This window comes from Vanellus vanellus (assembly GCF_965231255.1).
Source record: "Vanellus vanellus genome assembly, chromosome: Z".
NCBI classification, from domain to species: Eukaryota; Metazoa; Chordata; class Aves; order Charadriiformes; family Charadriidae; genus Vanellus; species Vanellus vanellus.
Window position 1 is genome coordinate 69082132 of NC_138908.1, and position 26583 is coordinate 69108714.

General features: G+C 40.9%; 1 protein-coding gene across 1 annotated transcript; it reads right to left on the reverse strand.

Annotated features, from left to right (window-relative positions):
• Window positions 1–3893: 3893 nt before the first annotated feature.
• Window positions 3894–24240, reverse strand: AMACR (alpha-methylacyl-CoA racemase; the record flags this gene model as incomplete). The annotated part of the gene is made up of 5 exons (XM_082497508.1): window positions 3894–4588; window positions 12912–13098; window positions 18197–18357; window positions 20830–20973; window positions 23991–24240. 5 exons carry the CDS (start codon window positions 24238–24240, stop codon window positions 4179–4181), a joined length of 1152 nt encoding a protein of 383 aa, XP_082353634.1. The 3' UTR covers window positions 3894–4178.
• Between the last annotated feature and the right edge of the window lie 2343 nt (window positions 24241–26583).

Consider the following 26583-nt stretch of genomic DNA (forward strand, 5'->3'; position numbering starts at 1 on the left):
TGAACAACCCCAACTCTCTCAGCCTGTCCTCATAGCAGAGGTGTTCCAGCCCTCTGATCATCTTCGTGGCCCTCCTCTGGATCTGCTCCAACAGGTCCATGGTCTTTCCTGTGCTGAGGGCTCCAGAGCTGGACGCAGGACTCCAGGTGGGGTCTCACGAGAGCAGACAGGCAGAATCACCTCCCTCGACCTGCTGGCTGTGCTTCTTTTGATGCAGCCCAGGATGTGGTTGGCCTTCTGGGCTGCAAGTGCACATTGCCAGCTCATGTCCAGCTTTTCATCCACCAGTACCCCCAAGTCCTTCTCAGCAGGGCTGCTCTCAATCCCTTCATCCCCCAGCCTGTATTGATCCCTGTGATTGCCCCGACCCAGGTGCAGGACCCTGTACTTGGACTTGTTGAACCGCATGAAGTTCACACGGGCCCATTTCTCGAGCCTGTCCAAGTCCCTCTGGATGGCATCCTGTCCCTCAAGCGTGTCAACCGCTCCCCTCAGCTCGGTGTTGTCTGCAAACTTGCTGAGGGTGTGCTTGATCCCACTACATCATTGATGAAGATATTAAACAGTACTGGTCCCAACACAGACCCCTGAGGGTAACCCCTCAAGTAAACATGAGTTTTTAAATTGATGACTTTGGGGTCACGACTTAGGTGCACTGGAGATTACAATTACAGAATCACAGAACCACAGAATGGTCAGGGTTGGAAGGGACCCCCCAAGATCATCTAGTCCAACCCCCTGCCAGAGCAGGGTCACCTACAGCAGGTTGCACAGGACAGCGTCCAGGCAGGTTTTGAATGTCTCCAGAGTGGGAGACTTCACAACCTCTCTGGGCAGCCTGTGCCAGTGCTCTGCCACCCTCAAAGTAAAGAAGTTTCTCCTCATGTTAAGATGGAACTTCCTATATTCAAGTTTGTGCCCGTTACCTCTTGTCCTATCACTGGGCACCACTGAAAAAAGACTGTTCCCATCCCCCTGGCACCCTCCCTTTAAGTATTTGTAAGATTAATAAGATGCCCCCTCAGTCTTCTTTTCTCTAGACTAGAAAGACCCAAGTCCCTCAGTCTTTCCTCATAAGAGAGATGTTCTATCCCCTAATCATCTTTGTAGCTCTTTGCTGGACCCTCTCCAGCAGATCCCTGTCTTTCTTGAACTGGGGAGCCCAGAACTGGACACAGTACTCCAGATGCGGCCTCACCAGGGCAGAGTAGAGGGGGAGGATGACCTCCCTCAACCTGCTGGCCGCACTGTTCTTGATGCACCCCAGTAGACCATTGGCCTTCTTGACCACCAGGGCACATTGCTGCCTCATGGTCATCCTGTTGTCCACCACGACTCCCAGGTCCCTTTCCACAGAGCTGCTCTCCAGGAGATCAGCCCCCAACCTGTACTGGTGCATGGGGTTATTCCTCCCCAGGTGCAGTACCCTATACTTGCCCTTGTTGAATTTCATAAGGTTTCTCTCTGCCCAACTCTCCAGCCTGTCCAGGTCATGCTGTATGGCAGCACAGCCTTCTGGTGTGTCAGGCACTCCTCCCAGTTTTGTGTCATCAGAAAACTTGCTGAGGGTACACTCTATCCCTTCATCCAGGTCATTGATGAATATATTGAACAGGAATGGACCCAGTACTGACCCCTGAGGGACACCACTTGTTACTGACCTCCAACTAGACTCTGCACCACTAACCACAACCCTCTGAGCTCTATCTGCCAGCCACTGTTCAATCCACCCCACTGTCCATTCATCTAACCCATAATTCCTAGGCTTGCCTGCGAGGATGATGTGGGAGACAGTGTTGAAAGCCTTGCTGAAGTCAAGGTAGACAACATCCACTGCCCTCCCCTCATCCATCCATCCAATCATGCCATCATAGAAGGCTATCAGCTTAGTCAGACGTGACTTCCCCTTGGTGAATCCATGTTGACTACTTCTGATAACCTTCTTTTCTTCCAGGTGCTTTGAGATGACACCCAGAACAAGCTGTTCCACCATCTTTCCAGGGATGGAGGTGAGGCTGACTGGCCTGTAGTTTCCCAGGTCATTCTTCTTGCCATTTTTGAAGACTGGAGTGACATCGGCTTTCCTCCAGTCCTCAGGCACCTCACCAGTTCTCCAGGACCTTTCAAAGATGGAGAGCGGCCCAGCAATGACTTCTGCCAGCTCCCTTAGCACTCACGGGTGCATCCCATCAGGCCCCATGGACTTGTGGATATCCAGTTTACCTAACTGATCTCTAACTTATTCCTCATCAACCAAAGAAAGTCTTGCTTCCTCCAGACTTTCTCTGTTACCCGCAAACTCTGGGTCTCCTGAGGACTGGCCCGAGAAGTGAAGACAGAAGCAAAGAAGGCATTCAGCAACTCTGCCTTCTCTGCATGATCTGTTACCACAGCACCCGTCTCGTTCAACAGTGGGCCCACATTTTCCCTATTTTTCCTTTTGTCTCCTATATACTTAAAGAAGCCCTTCCTATTGGCCTTGACATCCCTTGCCAGGTTCAATTCCAAGGCTGGACATTGACAATGTTTACTGTTCAATGATTAAACATTGACAATGTTTATTGATATCCAACACAATCAGATGCATTTCGGACTAAGCAAATAATCAAATATTAATGTTGAGGTGCATAATATTCAGTAATTTACTTTAGAGTGATTATCAATTGGAAACTTAAGATGCTTTTGCTGATTGTTTATCTAATTTGTCAGAACCTGCTAGACAATTCTTGCTTCCAGGCAGGTGTTTATGTAGTAGAATGTAAAAGTTTTTTTACAGTAATAATGCCGACATTTTGGCATGACACAAATAAAATGAGCTAAAGTATATTTCGTTTTTGAAGTGTTTGTAAGCAACAAACTAATCTTCAGCAAGGGAAACACTCTGACAAAATTATCAAAAACCCCAACCTCTTATAATTCCTGACATGTTAGACTATAGAAAACTGTATTAAGGCCATAGAACTAATTATTTTTAAAAGCAAAATTATTTTGCATTCAAGGAGACTGTTTCAAATGACAGATTAATTTTGAATGAAATGAAAACCACCATGGAATAATCATTGTTTAAAACCTGTGCAGCTATGTTTCCTACTGTTTTTTTCAAAAAGAGAGGAAAGGACTAATATTTGGCAGCTATTTTAAAATAAAAAATTTTGTTCTGAAGTAATTCTCCAGGCAAACTGAAACTCCAAATGTAATACAATCAGGAAACTGCATTAGGAAAATGTAGTCAAGCTATTAAATAGAATTACTTTATGATAATAACTCTACAGCAGCACATAACAAAACAGCATTATTTTGATCGTTGTTTTGGCATGATAAGGCAAATGAATTAATATGATAAGATAGAGAAAAAAATTCCCTTCTAATCTGTGAGTAAACAACACAATCACTTGTTTAGGAAGAATATAACTATATTTTATGAAAAGTATTGCCTTCATGTAATTACAACATATATTACAAAGCAACGTTGTAACTAAGAATTAAAAGAAACAAACATGACAGGCTGAGAGAGTCGGGGGTGTTCCACCTGGAGAAGAGAAGACTCCACTGAGACCTTATAGCAGCCTTCCAGTACCTAAAGGGGGCCTACAGGAAAGCTTGGGAGGGACTTTTTACAAGGGCGTGTAGTCATAGGATGAGGGGTAATGGCTTCAAACTGGAGGTGGGTAGATTTAGATTAGATATTAGGAAGAAGTTTTCACTCTGAGGGTGGTGAGGCAGTGCAACAGGTTGCCCAAAGCAGCTGTGGATGCCCCATCTCTGGAAGTGTTCGAGGCCAGGCTGGATGGGGCTTTGAGCAACCTGGTCTAGTGGGAGGTGTTCCTGCCTATGGCAGGAGGTTTGGAACTCGATGATCTTCAAGGTCCCTTCCAACCTAAACCACTCTATGATTCTATGATTTCACAGCATATAATATTTAAAGAAACATTTTGAGGATTTACAGCTGCTTACTAATCAAACTGTAGCTCATCAGAACACAATTTTGGTGTCATTCTAGACTGCAGACCATCCAGGTACATACATATGTAACTCCCACTGTTTTCAAGTAAATTAAAAACTTTAATAATTAAAAAAAAATATTTAAAAGCGATATCATGCAAACATTTGTCATATAATTCAATTTTAATGCATAAAAATATACTGTATCAGCCTGAAATTTTTCTGATCTGCATAGATTATAAATTAGCTTTTGGTTTACTAATTTCTACTACTTTATCAGAATAAAGTTTACGAATCTCTTGCTTAGTAAATCCATATTCTAGAAGTATCTCTTCCGTGTGTTCTCCTATAAAAGGATCTCTTTTAAGCGATGGAACAGCAGGGGTCCTTGATAGAAGAGGAGCAGGTCTAGGACTTATCTCTTCCTGATCATTTTTGATAAAAGAACTTCTTTGTTTGTTATGCTGATGTGAGGCAACATCATCAAAGGATAAAACAGGGGTCACACAGGCATCAGTACCATCAAATATGCTGCACCACTCAGCTTGGGTCTTCTGTGCAAATATAGATGCAAATTTTTTCTTCATTTCAGGCCAGTCAGAGAAACTGAGCTGACTGGGAAGTTTAGCTGAATCTAGCCCAAGACCTGAAAGTAGAAAAGCAAAGTTTAACTGTAGTATAGCTTAGATAAATTAAAGTGCTGACCACAACTAAGTATGTTACTCGAGAAGCTAGTATTTTGCAGGCAGTCCAACACAGCAGAGCATACTAATTAAAACTGGCTTCAAACATTATTATGATATCTATGCTTGAGGGGGAGGGAGCAGAAGAATAAAATGTTCTGTTACTTGCAATTAGACTAAACTGCATCAGCCACAGCCTTTTAAATAAGTACATATAATAAACACTCATTTGTATAAACACTTCATAAGAGCAGCAGCTGCCTGGAGATAACATTTTGTCCTGAGAACATTTTCTAGAATAGATATTGTATTCTCTACCTGGCCGTAGCAACACAAAAGTCTGCTGAATGGGTCTTGGACTACACCAATATACTTATCTCATAGAAGCCAGTACAGCTGCCAGAGCTGGACATTCAGCAGGCTACAGTGTGTCCAACACGACCAGGTTATTGCTAGGCCACAGATGAGAAGATGGTGGGGATGTATATCCCCAGCTCAATGTGCATGAGGCAGCCTAGCTGCGGGTGCCTGCAGGCGAACTGACCTGCTTCTCGACTCCCTCAGTCCAAAAGGACTCCAGCAGTGTTTGCTGCTCTCCCCTCTTCAGCACACTTTGCAGGCTCCCACTGCCCACTGCTGCTCTTTTGGAAAAGTGAAACCCATAGCCCTTACAGTCACTAACTGCTTAAGAACTCTGCTTCCCAGAAGATCAGTCCCATAGACCACCTAGGTATGCAATACGCACATCCCTTCTGAGGCACAAGAGCAGAAGACGGACACACAGGCTTTATACTGAAAATGTTCTGAACTAGGCAAGTCCTAGGTCATTCCCTTAACTAAGCATCGCCTTCCCTCTCATTGGGGAGTTTACATCTCTCCTATGCAGCCAGTTTCCCATCTCTGTTTCTGTTCTCATGGATTCTGCTCTCTGCACTCCCTACCCTTCCATTCTCCTACTTCAAGGAGGTCTAAGAGTTGTTATCACTTCTTGTAGGGTTTATCTCAAGAAGGATGTAAGAAACAAGAAAGATTAAAGGCGATTAAACCACACTTTCAAAACGGAGACAGTACAAACACAGGTACAAACACAGTCTGTGATATCAAACAGAAATCAGAAGTGGTACACTGAAGGCTATCCTAACAGTCACAACTTGAAAATCAGGAGCATGAACGTAGCAAGAAAAATTCAGAAAAAGCAGGGCTAAGAAAGCAGTTAACTGGAGAAACTAGAAAGGCTAGAGAATCGTTATAATACTTCACAAACAACAACAAAAGGAGCTGCTAATAAAACAGCTCTGTGTAAAAGGCAAGAGTAAATGGGGAGTTCTGCAAACATTTAATTTTGAGCATTTTCTTGTATCTTTGGATATCTGGTATCAGGTTGATGATTTGACTTGCAACTGCTAACTAACAGGTCTGGCTACTGGATGCCTGTTGACGGGTAGAATTTACATAGAACTCATCTAATCTTTACCCGTATACCAGCAGAAAAAACTTTCTTATATTTCTACAGCTTCTTTATCACGGAGAGGGGTAGACATACAGCTACTGAAACATAGAGGGGAGAAGAAAGGAAGATAATGTCCATTCTTCTGCTCTTAAAAGTTCTTTCTTTCTGCTCATAGTCTCTACTACATGCACTTCTTGGGGCTCACAGTCTCCCCCAAGTTATCACGATATTTAAGAATTTTACTGTTGATCACAAGATTCTTAAATAGTAGCTTTGAAAATGAATACATGCTTTGCAATCTTTCTCTGCTAGTGCAAAGGAAAACACAGGGAAATAGCCAATCTCCAGACTCAGAAATACAGCATTGCAGTTGTTCGTGTTTAGAAGAAAATCAACAGCCATCAACAGTATAAGCATTTTCACACCCACATAAACATTTTCACCTACAAAAATCAGGATAAGTATTACTACACAGTAAACATTAGTCCTCATTGAGTTACCAAGTCATATGCACCTTAAATCACTGAATTTACAATCTAGCCTTCATAACTATTTGTATCATCCTAAAAAAAGACCAGCTGAAGATTACCCATACCGGCTGAACATCTGTAACTAAACAGAAGCTAACAATGCTTTTCAAAATTAATTTGATTTGTTAATCTTCAAAGTATAATACTGAAGATGAACAGTGCTATATAGTTTACCTAAGAACTAGGAGATGAAGCAAATTTACCTTCCACTGTAAGTAAAGCTAATTAAGAACACACTGAGATTCTGTTTCAGTGCATGAAATCTTGTCAGTTGGAAATATTGTTTTGTAAGTATTTATTTGCTTATTAATTATGGTTGGGTTCTAGTAGCCAGTCCAATATGAACAGAGCTCTACCATTATCCCATTACACAATTATATTTGAAGATCGTGCCAGATGGAAAGTTGGCTGAACTTAGATAACCATACATGCTCTAGCAAAATAGAACAATATGTAGAACCCGGACTTTAATATTACATGCTCATTTTCCACTGACCACTGAAGACTTCAACTTTAAATGGCATGAACCGACAGCATTTAAGCACTACAGCTTCTCATTTTCCAGCCTGTGCTAACCATTTGTGGTGCAGACAAGCAGAATCACAGCAGGAGCGACTGAGTCAACAAGGAAACAATTACACAGCACAGAATTGTCTGGGATACCACAGGATGATAGATTTCACCCAACATAATCAAAAGCAAAGTATCTTTAACAGAGAATAACTGGTAAAACAATCACAACTTCTTTCCAAGGTTTTTTGTTCAAGTTTTCAATCTAGGGTTTTTTGTTTAGAAAAGCCCACCTTTGAAATAACAGCTGTGAAATAACGAATTTTGAAAAATGAAAAATTAAGTCTCCTTATAGTGATATAGCTTTAAGTCTCCTTTAAATGCTATAGCTTTATTGACATATATCTGCACCTCATTTACTAATGCAACAAATTGAAAGATCCGTTTCTACAGAACTTCTTAGACAAACTGCAGCAAAATTAGGCACCTATTTCAAGAGAGAGAAAACAGTAAAATTCATTAGATAAATTAGTGAAGTTGCTTTGGTATGTTGGAAATGAAGAGTTTCTTAGAGTGTTTCAGCCATAATATTTTAAAAGATTATTTAGGATCCCTAGCAGAGCTTTGTTCAGAATTTTCTTGTTTTAACTTTCCAATTTTCTTTTCAAAACTGCACACTTATAGCACAGTAATTTTGAGATTATGTTGCCACTGCATGACTGAATAGAACCATCTATGTGAATGCTTAATTTTGGCTTAAACCACAGCCATAAGGTGTATGCCATTGCCCTCTCTCTCTAAATATAATTCATTCTCACTCTGAGATGGAATTGAACTTTAGAATATTCCAAGACAGTAGTAAATTTTCATTGAAGTAACTATGTAATTTTTTTTTCTCTGCTCAAGGTTTCTGAAACTAAATAATTTTTAAGAAAGTGACAGTTCAGCAAAAGGCCCAGAGTACTATCAGAGCACCGCTGCAAAAGCATCCATAGCTGTACTCCAAGTTTACATACTTTATTTCCACAATTGCAAATGTTTTGGTGCAGCAAGAACCTGTCCCTCTACAGTATCTGTACAATGTTTAAGGCTTATCATGATAAATAAATTCAAATAAAACTTAACATTATGCGTAACTGAGAGTGTCTAAAATTTAATAAGGAAACTGCCCGCTTTGCACATCTTAATAATAACATATTGAATTTGGTACACCAAGAGATTTGTAATACAGCACACAATACTCTACAATTACAAAATGGAGAGCCCTGTAGAAATCCTTCATAATGATGTAAACTATGTTTTTCTAGTGCTTCCTAATTTTTTTCCTTCTTTTTAAATAGAAGTCACACAATGTAGGAGTATCAAAATAGTATGAAAGGAGAACTATGAAATACATGTTCAGAACTTTATTGAGTGGGGAAGGACTTTTTGCTAGGGCATGTAGTGATAGGATGAGGGGGAATGGCTTTAAAGTGAAAGAGGGCAGGTTCAGATTAAACATTAGGAAGAAATTTTTCACTGTGAGGATGGTAAGACACTGGAACAGGTTGCCCAGAGAAGCTGTGGATGCCCCATCCCTGGAGGTGTTCAAGGCCAAGCTGGACGTAGCATTGGGCAACCTGGTCTAGTGGGAGGTGTCCCTGCCCATGGCAGGAGGTTTGGAACTTGATGATCTTCAAGGTCCCTTCCAACCTAAACCATTCTATGATTCTATGAGTGCTAGTGCTTCTCACATCAATGTAAGTTGATACTAAGTTCAGCTTATGTAACTGATTTACACCACATGATAATGCAGAACCAAACCTTTACTTCTCACCTGATAAACAAAACTGATTGTGTTCTGCAGGCCTCCTGTAGCCTAGCTACAGCAATACTAAGCACGTATTGCTAAAAAAGAGAAACCTGCAGAAGCAATTTACAGGTCAGTTGGAAGACATTCTGTCTCTTTTTATGAAAACGTTGAAACTTAACATTAGTAGCACATGTTTCTTACATCAGATTTTTCATAAGATGCAAAGGTATTTTAGTTATTTATTGGATGACTTTCATAGTAACAAAATAAATACAAGCAACAAGGATTACAGCATGTTTGTTAACAGCAAGAAGTCTATAGTGAGGCCAGAATACTGTAGCTACTACAGCAATTATTTACTGTATCTATTTTATATAGCTTCAGTTTCTTATATAAACTTTTTTCTAAAAAAATATCACAAATTTGTGGTAAGCAGAAATTTAATCTTCCCTGCCAACAATATTCTCAAACTAAGAGTCTGTATTTTCTTAAACTTAGTTAAGTTTCCCTCTGCAGACCTCTTAAGAACTTTCCGCATCGTGTCATTAACCACACTCCAGTCCAGCACTGGGTTCCTAATTCTGCAGGGAAACACTGAAGTGAACCAAAACCAAAAGGAAATTAGTTTCACTTCTGTTAAACAGAATTCTGTGAGCAGTGACAAATGGTTCAGAAATCATGTTCCCTTCTCAATTCGGCAATCTTTAAATCTCCAACTCTTACATCTGCAACACCCATATCCTTGTGTTCTCATTAGACAGGGGTGGCGAAAGTAACCTACTCTCTGACTACGGACAGAGAGTGGCTTTTGAATATACTTTATCTGGAACAGCATCAAATTGTTCACCATCAGAACTGACCAGAACTACAGGAAACAAGTATGAAATAAAATTATGGAAATTAACTGGAACATATAATTTTAAAACCACTTCAAAGTAGGGAATTAATACCTTGAACAGACGACTCAGCTGCAACCAAAGCTCCTCAGATTTGTGAAAACAATACAATTCTCACAAGCAGCTTTTTCTTCCCTATAACATTCAAAGGCTTAAGTTCTGAATTTAATTTCTGCAACAGATATCCCAGAAAGGAAGGAATCCCTAAGCCACAAAAAGGATCTGCTGTTCTAATCTAGTATGCTGTTGCTACAGAAAGTTTGCAACTGTAACTACTGAAGGAATAAACATTTCCTACATGAAAATCTGAACAATTCATAATATGCACCTAAAATACAACAAAGAAAGACCACTTATTTTAACTGCAATATTGAGGAAAAATCTCAAGTTCTGTCTGAAACTTTAAGCAGCACATGTATACAAAACAAAGAAAGAAAAATTATTAACTGTAAACAAGTGAAGTTTGTGATACAATTAAAGGCAAAAACCCCAAATTTCCTTAGACACTGTAGTCTGTACGTTGGATTTTTTAATTATGACAGAAACAGACTGCAACACAGGCACAGCCGTGACTGCAGTTGCCGTCTACTTACAACCGTATACGCCAGTTCTTTATTGCTGCAATAACTATTTTTGAAACTTCAGCTGTTAAAATCAAGCCATTTCTGTGCATTGTAAGCATAAGGAATACTTTCAAACATGAAAATAACGTTGTCCAATATGGGTGCCCCAATATAGGCAGATGAATTCATAGTTGCTGCTCCAACTTCATGCTCTAAATTTCTGAGAAACAACTACAAGGAAAACAGAGAATTTTAGTGTTTTCCTCAGTGAAGGGTTATCTAAATAAGACAGAGGCCAATCAGTGATCACGTTATATTGCCTGACCACTGGATTCATCCATCAGAGTCTTCTTTCTAGATAAGCTGGCTGGCTTGTTGAGAGAGAAAAGCCTGAGTCTTGCCCCATAGCAATGATCAATACAAGAAAGCTGGAGTGCCCAGCAAAGGTTCACTGAGAAGAGGAGTGACAAACAAACAAACAAGACCAGACTCCTTTACAGAATTTGTTTTCTTTTTGAACAAATACAGATTCTATCCCACTCCTGTGGCTTGGAGGTACGTGCTATTCAACTTAATCTCTACAGAAGAATAAAATACTGAATTGCATGAATACTGCAGGGCAGTGTTTAATCACTTTAAGCCAAACATATGGGTATTTGAGTAAGCAGCTTTATTCTTTTCTTTTTTCCTTTGCATTTAATACAGGCATTCACCCTGAAGACATGTATGGGTATTCCAAATTCCCTAACTTCCAGACCGAGGTCTTACATTTTACTTTGATAGCTTTATATTTATTTTTGTTATCCAACTCCATTTCTTGCAAGCAAAAAAATCTCAAGGGATTGAATAACATTTCAAAGAACTGCAAAGTGTAGAATAATCAACTATACTTTCTTTTTCAAGATCAAGTAGCTTAGAACTGGAGTTCACAAACAGGTTATTCTCAGGACAATGAGGGACAAAGTACCAGCTTCTTCAGCCAAGAACATGGCTCTTCCAAACTTGACATCTGATCTGGGGGCAGCCTATAATGCTGGACGTGTCCCTCAGTCACTCCAGGAGCCTGCCTTATGTGTTTCATGTATCAGCATGTACCAATTTGGATATTCTACGTTTATAAGCTACACGTACCAATTTGGATATTCTACGTTTATAAGCTACACGGAGAAGCAGCCATTTAGAGCCACAGATCTGCAAGAACTTCAGGAGCACCACAGGTTGCAAAAGTACAAAGCCAAAGTGTACAGAACAAGATCTCTCTTTGGAATCCTGCTCACCAAAGGTGGGACGCCTTCCAACCTCCTACTTTCATTTCATCTCACCATGCTCCCGAATTTCAAAAACTCCTGGAAGTGCAGGCCCTGGGCACTGACTATGGTCTTGTTAGCACAACATACCTGATTGCGGCTGAGCTGGCAGTAGCCGCCTGTGAGAGGAATAGTCATGGTTTAACCCCAGCTAGCAACTAAGCACCACACAGACACCCACTTACTCCCTGTCCCCTCAGTGGGATGGGAGAAGAATTGGAAGAGTAAAAGTGAGAAAGAAACTCGTGTGTTGAGATAAAAAGAGTTTAATAATTATAAACAAATAATAATAAAAATTGTAAGGAAAAGAGGGGTTGGGAGGACAGAGAGGAAAATAAAACTCAAGAAAGACAAGTGATGCAAATGGAAACAACTGTTCACCATCAACTGACTGATGCCCAGCCAGTCCCTGAGCAGTGGCCCCCCTGCTAGCCTCCCCCCAGCCTTTATTGCTGAGCATGATGTCATATGGTATTGAATATCCCTTTGGTCAGCTGAGGTCAGCTGTCCCAGCTGTGTCCCCTCCCAACTTCTTGTGCACCCCCAACCTACATGCTGGTGGGGCAGTGGAGCAGAAAAGTCCTTGACACTATGTAAACAATGCTCAGCAGTAACTAAACCATCAATGTTTTATCAACGCTATTTTTAGCACAAATCCAAAACATAGCCCCATACAAGTTACTATGAAGAAATTTAATTCCACCCCAGCTAAACCCAGTACAGGTATCCACGCTACAATTCACAGAATAATCAGAGAGACTGAGCAAGAATAAGGAGCTACTCCACTGCCACCCTCACTCAGCAAAGGTTTACCGCATGTAAGTCATGCATGTAAAAATGTGGTTCACGTAACACTGGGTATATCTACTTTAGGTATATCATTTGTTGGTATCCCTTCTACTCATTAAGCAAAATTAAAATTAGATTGAGAACTTTTTATATCCTTCATATTCAGAATAATGGAAAGAGAATAAACACCAAATAAAATAAAGTAATAAAACCTGTAATTTAAGTCTATTTTCTATGGGTAAGGTGAAGAAGGGATGAAAAAGAAAGAAATTAATTGCTAGAAGAAGAAAGTTAACTAAACTACTTCCGCTACTGCCCAAATAGTTTCAAGAAGAGTTTGGCTTTTACGAAGAAATCAACATAACCAATATCATGAGTCAAAATCAAGTATTAAAGAATGCATTCAGTCATGCTTTGCTGATGTGAAACAATTGCTCCAAGCTACTTACCCTTTATTAACTGCTCATAGAATTGAGGCTCAATGGCACCAACGGCCATGAATTTTCCATCTGAGGTCTTGTAGGTCTCATAATAAGGTGCACCACTATCTAGCAGGTTCTCACCTCGAGGTCTGTTCCAAAGTCCCAAATTTTGTGATTTCCACAGGAAAGAACTTAGGTATGCTACTCCTTCTACCTTGGAGATTTACAGGAAAAAGTAACAGCTTCAGTAAATTAGTTGTCATGTTACCTTAATTCTACATAAAACAAAATGCCAAAAAACTACTACCAGTTGTGTCCTTTGTTAAGATTTTTAATGGTGAAATCTCTGGTAAGCAATTTGATTTCTTAAAGTTTTCAATTACTGTTTATATGCATATGCAAAATAATCTAGAATTAGAGTATAAGAACAAGCAAAAATGTAATAATGCAGCTTCAGATTGGTAACACTTTCAACATATAAAGTTTCATCATTTAGCAAGTTTATAATCATTAGAAGTTCACAAAGACAATGTAAGTAATTTTATGTCATGAGATGAGCTTCTTGGCTCTATAGAACATAAAGTATCTGACAGTCATCAAGCCTTCTAAACCTGTGGAAATCAAGACACCTATACCAGTCCTGCAAGTATAACATTTTTATCTCAACATTAACTTCTTTCAATTTATTGATTATAATAAGATTGCTATTTTTAGAAGAAAAAGGGAAGGAAATCAAAGCTTAAGGCTCTCTTATACCATGGGAACTTGGAAGCTCATCTCCATCACTAAATTAAAACAAAAATTATTCTCCCACTCTCATCGCTGGCCATTACATAGACATAGCAAGGTAATCTCTAAATAGGCAAGGGTCCGATGAATACAGCACTACAAAACATGATTAATCCTGTTCCACCTTGCTCCTTAACATTTTGGCTCTGTGGAGTACAATCAGATGAAATTTCAGTTTGTTCAGCTTTTCAATAAGTATCAAGCTTGTACTAGTCTTTCCAAGCAAAATCACATCCTACAGTTTTGCTCACCAGCAGAAGAAAATGGTTTCTTCAAACTGCATTAGAAAAACTGTAAGAGAAGATGAGGCAGTAACAGAATATAGCCAGACACATTCTAGTGGAACAGAGAAAATCCTGTATCATTTTGAGGGTCATTTTGATTCATGCATTTTCAGCTGTGTAAAATTAACCTAATATTTTCTATAGAGAAAAGCACAGAGACTGTACCAAAATAAAAAGCTACTGAATTTTCATGTGGAAAGATCTATTAGTTTCTACTTTTCTAAGCAAGAATTTAAAACATGTAAATCTTTGAAGTATGCAGTCATGAATGTTTCTTCTTTTAATGTGTATTACTTGGCCTCTTTCTCAACTACCTGCCACAAGGACAGGAATGCTTCTGCCCTACTTGTCACATGTTAAACTCAATTAAAGGACTTTCATATGAGAAAATACTGTATATCTTCATCTCCATGTTTGTAAAATGATTGCAAGGATATAAAAATAGTCTTTGCTTTACTAACGATCTGATCTTGCACTGCTCATATTAACAAAAAAATACACAAAACCCCCAATGGAAGTAAGGATAATAATAGATGGGGATAATAATGGAATAAGCTGTAACCGCAAATTAGATTTTGGTGCTGACAGAACTATTTACAATACCTATGTACAGTGCTACTTACCCTGGAAACACTTAAAATAAAATAGCGCATCTGTTTTGGACTGGTATAGGGATTTTAGAAATATCCCTGGCTGGGCAACTGGACAGCTAGCTTCTGCCTGAGGCCCACTGCAATTCAGATACAAGTAAAAAGGTCTAACATCTGCACCAAACCTCCAAAGGCATGCTCAAATAACACCACACAGACACTAATGTGGTCACTTTCTTTTAAAACATGAAAAGGACAACATAGGGAGAATCCACTTAAGCCTAATTGCAGAATGATTACAGTAGAGAGTTATGTATTTCACTTAATGGGTCTCTCATGCTAAAAGCATTAGCAGTCTCTGAAGCAGGGACAGGAATCCAGAGGCACCACCACGCTGGGTGACCTGTCTGCTCTGCAAGTCTTCTGGTCCTTCCGCAGAGTGAAATGATCAAACAAAACTGAGAAAGAATCCACACCAACCTAATCTTCATCCTTGTGACTGAGGAATGCCTCTAGGATGTGGGAGTTTTGGTTTTGAATACCTCCAGGCTGAGAAAAACCTTGAACTTCAGTCTTCTGTTGGACAGCTAAATGCTCTTGCCATGAGACTATTATGCAAGTGATTATTACCACCATCCTCTCCTGTGGCTGTCTTTTCAAAAAGAGTGAGTCACGCTTGGTCAGATGCCTACCATCAGCAGAAGGCTCTGTGTCTGAATTTGGAGTGAACTTAAAGAGTGGCCCTGGCTCACATGCCTCTATTCCAGCGTGGCACAATAGTGCAGGTACAATTGTGTACAATAGGTACAATTGTGCCTACCGTATCATATTGCAGTGTCCACTCCACAACCTACTCAGCACATGGGAACTACCAGGCTCACTGTAAGATACCTATGATCCCTATAGAGTCAATGAGAAGAGACAGCAACCAACACGAATCAATTCAGACCAGGCATTTAATTCTTCTGAGGTAGACAGCTGAAATGCAGGACCCAGCGTCTACTTTTTACGCAGAGCAACAATAACACTGGACACTGTGAACAGGTGATGCAAATCTAACCCCTGGCCTAATCCTCTCTATCCTCTTGTTGTATGACTTTAGTTTCACTAACTAGAGGAGTTCCTCGTGCGTATATTACTGATGATAATTTTTCACCTTTCAGCATACTAATTAGAAATAAAAGATAAAGAACAAATTCTTCTATCACAAAAATCTGGATCTCAATCTAGAATTATTAACCTCAAAGACAAGAAATAATTACTTTTTTTAGATGATTTCAGAAAAATAGACATTGCAATAAAAGGAAAGAACAAACAAGTGGTCAGTAAAAGAATCGATGAAGTAAGATGAAAACTTAGTAAGAGTAACCCTGAGGACACAAAGTTCCTATAAAAGAAATTCATTTTCACTTTTCTACTGTAGAAAATTCCACCATGTGTCAGAGTCATTAACATATTCAGACTACCTAAACTATAGAGCGCCTTAAGTAATAGGCCTATTAAATAAAAAGAACATTAAAACAAAATGTCAGCTGAAATGCTGCAGCAGTGTGATTTTAAAAATATCTGCTTCCATGAAACAAAATGAGATATAAAAACAGGCTCATCAACCCAGTCTATTTAACTGTCTTTGCTGTTGATGATGAAAAACATACATGCATAAACTGTCTCACTGAAAGTCTGTTCAAATGAAAGGAACGTAACAAAATGCCAGGGAAAGTACATCCAGTGATACTAGACAATATCCCATCCATTTCACAGGACACCAGGAACATCAGCAGTGAACTGTAATTCCACAACCATGAGACAAGAAAAAATTGAGAGAAGCTTTGAGGGCTTAAAAAAAAACCCACAAAAACCCACAACACATTCCATTCCCAATCAGCCAGAGATCTTATTAGGACATTAGCAGACTTACATTGACTCTTACATTGATTCTTCTTGCAACAAATTCTTTTAATGACTTAAAGTACTAATCATGAAAATAAAGTAATACTCAAAACTACAAGAGATATATTTTTAAATATTTGAAGTCTTCCCATAATTCTCCACCATTTTTGCTTCACAAATATACAAATTCTTTCAATTTTCCATTGTAGGTCGCATTTTTGGACTCACGATCATTTTTGTTGTGTTTCTCAGACTTCCTTAAATTGGTGATTGTTTTTGGAAAGATGATGGCCAGCGTCAGAAACAGTAATTTCCTGAGGCCTTATAAATGTTGAATAGATTAGAATTACTTCAGAAACTTTGCTGGCTCTATTTCCTGTTTATACATTCTAATACAGTGTGTGTGTGTGTTTTACAACAACATGATATTGTTGACACATGTTCAGCTTGTGACTACTACAAACCCCCAGGATTGTACTTCAGCCAATTGTTCTCATACTGCATTTGTGCAGCTAATTGTTTCTGCCTAAGAGAACTACAGAGCAGTGGTTTCCGTGAATTTCAGCCAATTTTTTTCAGGTCATTTCTCCAATTTGAAAAGGTCACTTTCAATCCTAATCCAACAGATTTGTAGTTCTTCCCACATGCATATCATCTGTAAATTTACTAAACACAATTGCTCATCCATCATTCAGCTTATTGGAGAAAACACTGAAAAAACTAACAGATGTCTGCGTAGCTTCAGTTGATATTTTTTTCATTTTGACAATCAACTACTAATAACTATTGTCAGGGTAAAAACATTAGACCAGTTTTGCACCGATCCCGTAGAATTTTCATCTAGACCATAATGCCATGGCCTGCTTCTGAGAACGTCATGTGAATTTGTCAAAAACTTACTCAAGTCAAGATAGCTAACATCTCTTGCTGTTCTTCTACCTTCAAAACCTCTTCAACAAAGGGATTTTTTCCAATTAATATATTTTTTTTCAATTTATATTTAAGTCCAAATCACAGACTTCACTCTATCACACCACCTTGAAGGGAGGTCAAATTTTAATTGCAACACTCTTTAAAAAGTAAAACAGCAAAAGAGAGAGACAGAGAGAGAAAAAAACACTTGCAGGTAATGTAGGTTTCAAGGATAAATGTAAATATGTATTTTCCTCCCTGTTAAGTGAGTGGCCTTGCAGTGAAAAAATCCATAGTATTCATTAGTAAGCTAATTTACCCTTTCATTTATTTTACAGCACATTAACGCAATGTTTGAAAGTGACTTCTTGGCAATAATCTATGGCAGTGTAATTATTCGAGGGAACAGTGTCTAATAAGACATAACCTGTCACAAATTCATAAGCAGATGTATTTTGGATAAAGCTACTGCAATTCTCTGTTTGCATGATGTTAATTGTTTATTATACACCCTATTTCCATACATCAAGCTTACTCATCAAATATACACAACTGATATTTTTTTGATGAAGGCAGACTGGTAAAGGGAAAGCCAAGGAACGGCATGGGGGACAGTCGCAGTATGTCCCCCATGTCATAAGGACATTATGGCTACAGTGATACATGAAAACTGCTTGCACACGAAGCAATAGCCATTTTATGAGATTACTTACTTTCCCTTTCCCAAGTTTTCAATTTGAAACTTTATGAATAGCTCCAATTTCCTCCCTTTTACAGACCTAAGAATAGGAAAAAAAACCAAACAAGCAAACCTAAGAAACCCCACCTTCCTTGAGATCAAACTTACCATACTTGCATCAATGATCTGCCCTTTGCCAGACTTGTTACGTTCATAAAGGGCTGTAACAATGCCCAGCGCGCACATGACACCTCCACCAGCAAAATCAGCCAGAAGATTTATGGGTGCATAAGGATTTTCGTCTTTCCTACCCAGCTTTGACAACACACCTGACAGCAGAGCAAACAAAGCAAACATAAGTATAAAATTAATAAACATTCATTTCTACATTTCTACAATGGAAGTGTCATTCTTTTCAGTCTACGCAAGTAAACAAGGGATAAAGCAAACTTCTACCAACAGTTTTCTGTCTCTACTCAACTGTGTCTTAGCAAATAATTACTCTTTATTTCACAAAATAATAGAATGTATGAAATCATATTATGAAGATGCATTTAATTAAATAGATTAATAAAAGTCTCACAGATAAACCACTGATAATTTGGCTATATAGGGACAAAATTTCATCTAAAAAAAACTTGTGTGCAATAATTCTACATTAGTACCTTGTACATTCATAGAACCTCCCCCATAAGAATTCAATAGGCATTATGTACATGCCTTGAAGCAACTTTGGTAAATTGTTCCTCTTTGAATCTTTTAAAGTAAAAACGCAGATGTACAGTCTTCTGTGCACATAACCCACGAATTAATAATCATAACAAAGAATTTCACACTGATAATTGCACTTCGGTCCTATCCTCCTTCTTCAACTACCTTTGAAAAAAAAAAAAAGGTTGTGTATAAGAGGAATGGGTGAATAGTACGGAACGGTTACCTCTGATTGCATGCAACACAGACACAGGGAGCCTATGTTTATGCCAGAAATTATGCAGAAATTAAAGGGAATAGAGCAAGGGCTAAGTAAGTTTACTTCAGATGGAGCTTTGAATCTGTTAGCATTTCTCTGCCATCCTGAACAACCTCTTCACTGTGACCTTACTCTTTGTAGTTCCCTCACAGTGATTCCCTTTGGGCAACCAAGAAACTGCAGTATGATCAAATTGCTCCCACGCCTGTAGCCTAAGATCTGAGACTTGCAGCATACATGGTCAAAATTTCCTGAAAACTGCATGATTCTGATGCACTGTTTAGTTAGCTAATGGTCTACTGCACTTCCAAAGTGCAAGCAACTGAGTGCACAGTATGAAGTTTCCAAAGCCTGTATTGCAAGCATAAAACCCTGTTGCTGACTAAAACCTCATTTTTAACAGTCTAAAGGTCGTCACAAGCACCAGCAGATTAACATATTAACTTATATCTGGAGTTGCTAATGCAAGCCATGTTTTAGTTAAAGAAAGCCAATGCTCATCAGGAAAATACTCAGGATATGAGATCTCAGTTTTGAGGAATGATACCTCGCAAACACCTTGTCCTATTTCCTTCAAATAGGCAGAAAAACTTGACCTGTGCAATTTCAAGTAAAACAATTTAACTTCAGGAAGATAGCACTAACCAAAATACTACTGATTAAATCAGTTCCAGAGAAAAACACAATTCTTTTTGTAAACAGAAATTACTACAATCTAAGGTAGTGATGGACAATACTGTTTCTGTACTGACTCCTTCCCTAAGCTAATAATAAAAATATCATAATACTTCAAAATCATCTGGACACGAAGTCAAAAGTGTTTCTATAGATCTGTGGATTCTGTAAGGATACCAGATCACCACATTGGCAGTGCCTCTGCCCTGGCCTTTGCTGGGGCTAAAAGAAATGCTTCATGCAGTGGGAAGCCAAGAAGTTTTGGGCCACTTTCCTGCCTCCCTCACAGCCGAGGAGCAGCAGAGGCAGCAGCAGTGTGAACAGCAGTAGGTGCAGCCACGCATGACACACTGACTGCTACCACCAGAGTTGGGTAATTTTGTTATTGTTTGTTACTCCATACTTGTAAAAACATGACACTTAAAAACAGCATACTGTATACAACACCTTAAGGAAACATAGCATTGCTACCTTATTTTAAGCTTACTTTCCTTTCAGTTGGTATCAATGGAGAGAGATTTACAGCAGAAAAGCACAAGAGCTCAAATGGCTCAGGCTGCCTAATTTTTCTTCGCTCAAAAAAAGCTGCTCACAAACAAGCAGAATAATCTGCAGCCCTTTCAGGATTGCAAGCATACGGATTTTCTAGAAGAGAGACACCAAAGAAAACAAAAATGCATAAAAACTTCAGTTCTCTCTTCACAGAGAAGAACTTTATTCAGATAAAATAGCACAAAGCTGATCCAGCCTAACAGCTGGCTGCTTGCTGCCAAAACGATCAGCCTGTCAAGCCCATGTTTCCTCTGTTCTTGTGCTGACTTTTTGTTTGCTGGATGCCTTAATGAACAGTTTCACCTCAATAACCTGGCAGAAAAACATCCTTATTTCTCCTGGCTAGTTTTTGACTTGTGAGGGGGGTCACAGTGTGGTTTAAGCAAGTGGTAGAGCTGACTGGAGAGAAAGGAGCAGGGAGAAGCACATGGAAAGGGAAGGAAACCCTCCTTTCACTGACAGAGATGCTTCAGATCTGCTCAGCTGTTTCGTCAGACTGCACCTCAGGTAATTTGAGCTACCTGCAAATAACCTTTCAATAAATTCCTGAGTCTTAATTTAAGTGGGGGAAAAGCTTTATTTGACAGGAAATTTTACAGCTTACCTGATAAAGCCAAATAATTGATGTCATGACCTGCAGACTTGGCATATCTTCCTGTCTGGCCAAATCCAGTAAGTCTAGCATAGATAAGTCTGGGATTCTCTTGTAGAAGGACCTCTGGACCAAGCCCAAGTTTTTCCATGACACCTTAAAAAGACAAAGGCACAGAATGCTAATTCACGATTATTTTTTCATGGAATGGTGGGAATAACAGAATTTTCAGAGTTGGAAGGACCTGTAGAGATCATCTAGTCCAACTCCCCTGCTAAAGCAGGATTGCCCAGAGCACATTACTCAGGACTGCATCCAGGTGGGGCTTGAAAATCTCCAGAGAAGGGGACTCCACAGCCTCCCTGGGCACCCTGTGCCAGTGCTCTGTCACCTGAACCGTACAGAAGTTTTTCCATGTATTTGAGCAGAACTTCCGATGTTCCAACTTGTGCCCATTGCCCCTCATCCTGTCACTGGGAACCACTGAAAAGAGTCTGGCTCCATCCTCCTTCAACCCACCCTTTAGATACTTGTAAGCAATAATAAGGTCTCCAACATTCCAGGTCTCCAACATAAGGTCATCCATTACAGGATGGACAGGACAGGACATTCCAGGTCATCCAGCATAAGGTCTCCAACATTCTTCCTCCCCAGCTGTAGGACCCTACACTTGCTCTTGTTGAACCTCATTAGGTTCTTCTCTGCCCAGCTCTCCAGCCTGTCCAGGTCACGCTGGATAGCAGCGCGGCCCTCTGGAGTGTCAGCCACCCCTCCCAGTTTGGTATCATCAGCAAACTTGCTGAGGATATACTCTGTCTCCTCATCCAGGTTGATGAGTGGTTCTAATAAGACTCAAAACATACATGGTTCAAAGTTAAATTATACAACAAAAGAACTGAATTGCAATTTATGAAGTCATACATTCTAATTCAGTATCCATATTATATTGTGAACAAACAGAATGTTATAAATTACCAACATAATGCATAAATTTTGAATACAAGCCAATTAAGTGGAAATTCAGCTTTAGGGTCCTTTTTTTTTTTTCACCTTTTTTTCCTGTTTTAATTCCCCAAAAGATTGCCAGCATACTTACTTGCTGTAATCCATGAATCCATGTACTGTTGAATGAAAGCTACCAAAGGCTTGTTATATAAAAAAAAAAAAAAAGTGCAAACTCTTATGTTTTCCATATTAAAATGACCCGAAACTGCTTCCATCTTTCACTGGAATATACTTTCCTAACCACAGTAACCTCTCAGTACCCCATGTTTTCCTGTATCTTTCAACTGACTGATTTGAATGGACCATGCCACTATTTCACAAATGATTTGCAACAACTGCACAACCGAAAATGTGTTCTTTTGTAATGCAGAGAATAAGGAACTTTTAGAAATCAATGAAATGTAGGTTTGGTCAGTATGGGTTCACAGTAATCAAGGATAAAATTCTGATCTTGCAGTTCTAAAATAGTGGTTTTAAAAGAAGCAAATTCAAGTTGAAAATAAATGATAGAATTTTATTGGCTCAGTCCACTTGGTCAGACTATGCCCTATAATGCCTATTAGCACTGCAGGGAGACACATTTTGGAGAGGAAGGGTGAAAACAACTTCAACGCCTACTCCCAGAATCTATTACTGCAACTTGTTTCACACGCTAGTCCATGATATTACTAAATCTTCAAATTCCTTAAGATCTATTTCTATTGTATTATTTACTGGACAGTGGCAAGTGATTAATGCCATGAAGAAAGAAGTTAAACTTGGTCAAGAGCAAGACTTTCAAAAGCACAAGTGGGAACCGGGTGCCAAGTAACCCCTGCTATCATAAAGTCATTGTCAGAAGGTCAGTGGTACATGTGTGTTTAGAGAAACTTTCCTGCCACTTGGGCTCTCATCTTCTCCTTGGTTCACACCAGCTTCATGTTGGATCACAGGCTGGCGTAGTTCAGTTACAGGCCCATAAAACCTGATGTCTAATTACAAAATTACCTGCATTTCCAGATTAAAAAAAAAAAAAAAAAGAGCTAGTGCCTATAAAATCAAAGAAAACAAAAATTGCCATTGTCAGAAAAAAAAAAAAAAAACAAAACCCACTAGAAAACAGAAAACTAGCTACAGTGAAAAATGAAATTTAATGTCTCAATTTTCTTTGCACAGCTTCTGAGGAACAAACCAAAAAATTCTTAAGGTAAAAAACATCACAACCATTAAACTCTGTTTTCAGAACAAAAAACCATTACCTGTGACACAAGACACAAAAGCCTGTTTATGATGTGTGATGTTTAACCGGTACAGCCTTTGATTTCTAAACTGACTGCAGAAACCCCAAATCACTTCAGCTAGCTCCTCACTGAAGTATGATCATAGAATGGTTTGGGTTGGAAGAGGCCTTTAAAGGTCATCTAGTCCAACCCCCTGCAATGAGCGGGGGACATCTTCAACCAGATCAGGTTGCTCAGAGCCCCATCCAACCTAACCACGATTATAGTCTTCGTAACAGAACACCATCCTCAAGGCACAGCAGGGATACTGCAATAGCCCATGCAGGAGCATCAGATGAGCGCCTGTGTATGGTTTATGAATGAAGACAGCATGTTAGATCTGCTGTCTTCAGAGGAATCATGAGCTCTGAGACTCAGACCACTATCTGCTATGTCTTACCCACATTATGGATCGACTCGATGATCTTAAAGGTCTCTTCCAAGCTAAATGATTCTACGATTCCACGCTAACCTTACAAATGTGGGTTGACTTGCACCAGTAGGCATGAAAATCACTGCAGGACTGATGCCCAAGCTCACGCCTGGGCTCAGATATCCTCCGGTGCCCTCCAGAACTACTTGTTCAGTGTCCCAGTCAGTGGGGCAAGGCCCTGGCTGAGCACCTTCCACAGCTTCTTCCCTCCGTCGTTGCAGCGGTGTCGCGCTTCACAAATCCCGGTACGTGCGGCAGCGTTTCCTCACCCAGTCACACCAGGTACGCCCCCAGAACCTGTCCCCTTCCCACACCCCACGGTGCATTTCCAGAGGTCACGGACTGACAGGACTCCCCTCAGCACCGCACCCCACGGCCCCTTCCCTGCCGCCCACCCCGCACCACCTCCCCGCGCCCCAAACCGCACCGCTCCCCCGGCCCTGCCCCGCTGCCCCCCAGGGCCGCCCCCGCCTCACCGTGGCGGAAGGGCTCGATGAGCACGTCCGCCCGGCAGCACAGCCGCCTCAGCGCCGCCGCGCCCGCGGGTCGCTTCAGGTCGAGCGCCAAGGAGCGCTTGCCGCGGCCCTGCACGTCGGTGGCCAAGGCCGAGGGGGACGGCCGGTCCACCCGCACCACCCGGGCCCCGAAGTCGGCGAGGATCATGCCGCAGAGCGGCGCGGGCGCCAGGCCGGCCAGCTCCAGCACCCGCACACCGCTCAGCGCCATGGCGGCCGCCGCCTGCCGAGTGCCGAGACATCGATGCGGAGGCGGCGGCGGTTACGGTGGCGGGCTGGGAGCCCGCCGCGCCGGGGGGCGTTCCGGGAGGCGCGGACTGCGCCACGCACGCCCCAGCCCGCGCTGCTTGGCTGTGCGCTCCGGGGCCTGAGGAGGCTCGTGTGGCCGCTCGCCGGTGGAAGCGGCCCGTGTTCTCCTCACGTTGCCCCGCGGCTGCGGCTCCGGAGCAGCGAGGGTAGCCCCGTTACCCCTCCCCGTTGGGTTCTAGTCAGGCGATGGGCGTTCCTTTGCTGCTGGGGGTCGGGCAGACGGCAAAGAATGTGATTTTTCAAGACCTAGTTTTTGGAAAACCTCGGCGTCAGCTGCCGTCGTGTTTTACAGGGGGGGCGAACGGCAGCGCCCCAGCCTGGGCCTGACCTGGTGGCCCATACCCACCTGCCCCTCAGCCTCCCCGGGTCACGGTTCAGGATATCCCCCTGGTAAAAAATGCGGTTTTTTTTTTCACCAGATGTGCCTTTAAACTAGAGTGTCTGGTCCTGTTGCTACTGCTAGAGCAGCTGTAGGCTCTCCTTGAGGGGCAGGGGGCACCGCTGGGGTAGTGACATTACGGTGTCCCTGCTAAATCTGGTCGGGACAGGGCTGCTTGTGGGAAGTGTGCCACCGGGATCTTAAATAAATACAGATTTTTAATCAAGATCTTGATGCTTGCAGCTGACTTGTGCAGAGGCATTAGCATCAGCGGTGCCACCAAAGGGAACCTCAAATGGCCTCACCATAGAGGCCATCAGCCCAGCAGCCTTCTGCTGTCCAGGAGTGTGGTGGAGCTTCAGCCAGAAATGTCTCCTGCCTTCCTGACAGCGTCACCACTTCCCCTGCGCAGAGCACGGGGGCTTGTGCTTGGTTAAATCGGACCGGGTTTAATAAAGCCCACATTCATGCACAGTTGCTCTTTTAACGCAGCCTGCCAGAAAAGCAGCCATGTTTGACTGGAGGCCTAGTCGTTTTGTTTTTGTTTAGGCTGCTCAGAGGCATGGACATCCATCCAGGGGAGGTGATGAAACAGGCATTGCATTAACACAGCTTTCCAAACATAGGTCCCGCTCCCGGTATTTCAGGGTTTCTGGCTACGAGGCAGAGCAAAGAGGCCCTTAACGTCAATTCCATGCTCATTTTATTTATTTCTTTAAATTAGTCGGGCTACGAAAATGTGTAAAGGCTGCAAATGTGAATACAGAATTTGTTCTAACTCTGCAATAACAGACAGAAGAGGTCTATTGCCAGAATACCCTTTATTTTCCAGGTAGACACTTGGTCCTTTAATACGGGCACTGATCATATCCAATGCCATGCTGTCACACACAAGAAATGGCGGAAAGAAAAACATACACATTCTCATTCAAATGAAGCTGGCATGTTTTGTGTGTTATCTGTCTCCCTTAAAGACACTATTCCATATAAAGATTTCTTTCCACAGTTACCATCGTGTTACTGGGACACTGTATTTCTTTGAAGGATTTTCAGTTTCATTTGTCCCCTCTCACCTTTGGGTCTTGGAGTTTGTGTTGAATAGGAACAGGCAATTTCTGTTGCGTCACCTTCTTTCATTTCACCTGATGCTTTTTATTTTACCACATCCAAGCAACACTATAATCACACACTGGATAATGCCTGGATTTTGCTGTGGTTTAAGTGAACAGCCCTTTGCACCTGCTTTTTTTTCTGTCATCCACCATTACAATGGGTACCTCATGGCAGAAACATTTGAGTCAGGACCTTACTAAATAATTTCCGTTTCAGGGAGGTGAGACCATTATTTTATGAGCACTAAATCCACTTTGAAAAACTGCATTTTAACAAGCTAAGAAATAAACAAGTATGAGAGATAAACAGATATTCTAATTAACCAAGAGATGAGGCTAATGATCTGAATCCAGCAAACTCTCCTGAAGCAGCAAGTTGGCCAGCAGGAAATATATGTTAAAAATGAGGAGCCATCCCCTAGCATGGGCTTGCAGTAAAAACAGTGCAGTGCTTATATGTGCGATACCTTTTAATACGCATCATTAATATGCATCAGCAAGTAGGTGGCTGTATGAATTCAGCTCTGCAGAGGCAATGAGTATAGAAAAGGAGGTTGGTTTGAAGTTGAAACTCCAGTGTGGGTGGCCTTGTCACACTGCTTTTGTGAGCTTGGTTGAATTACGTCAGTAAGCTGCTATCTGTGTCATCCTGTGAAATGTATATGATTCCTGTACTGAAATTAGTGTATTCCACAATCAGTGTTAAAAAAATGAAATTATATATACTGTGTGTACATTTCTTGCTGAGGTACAG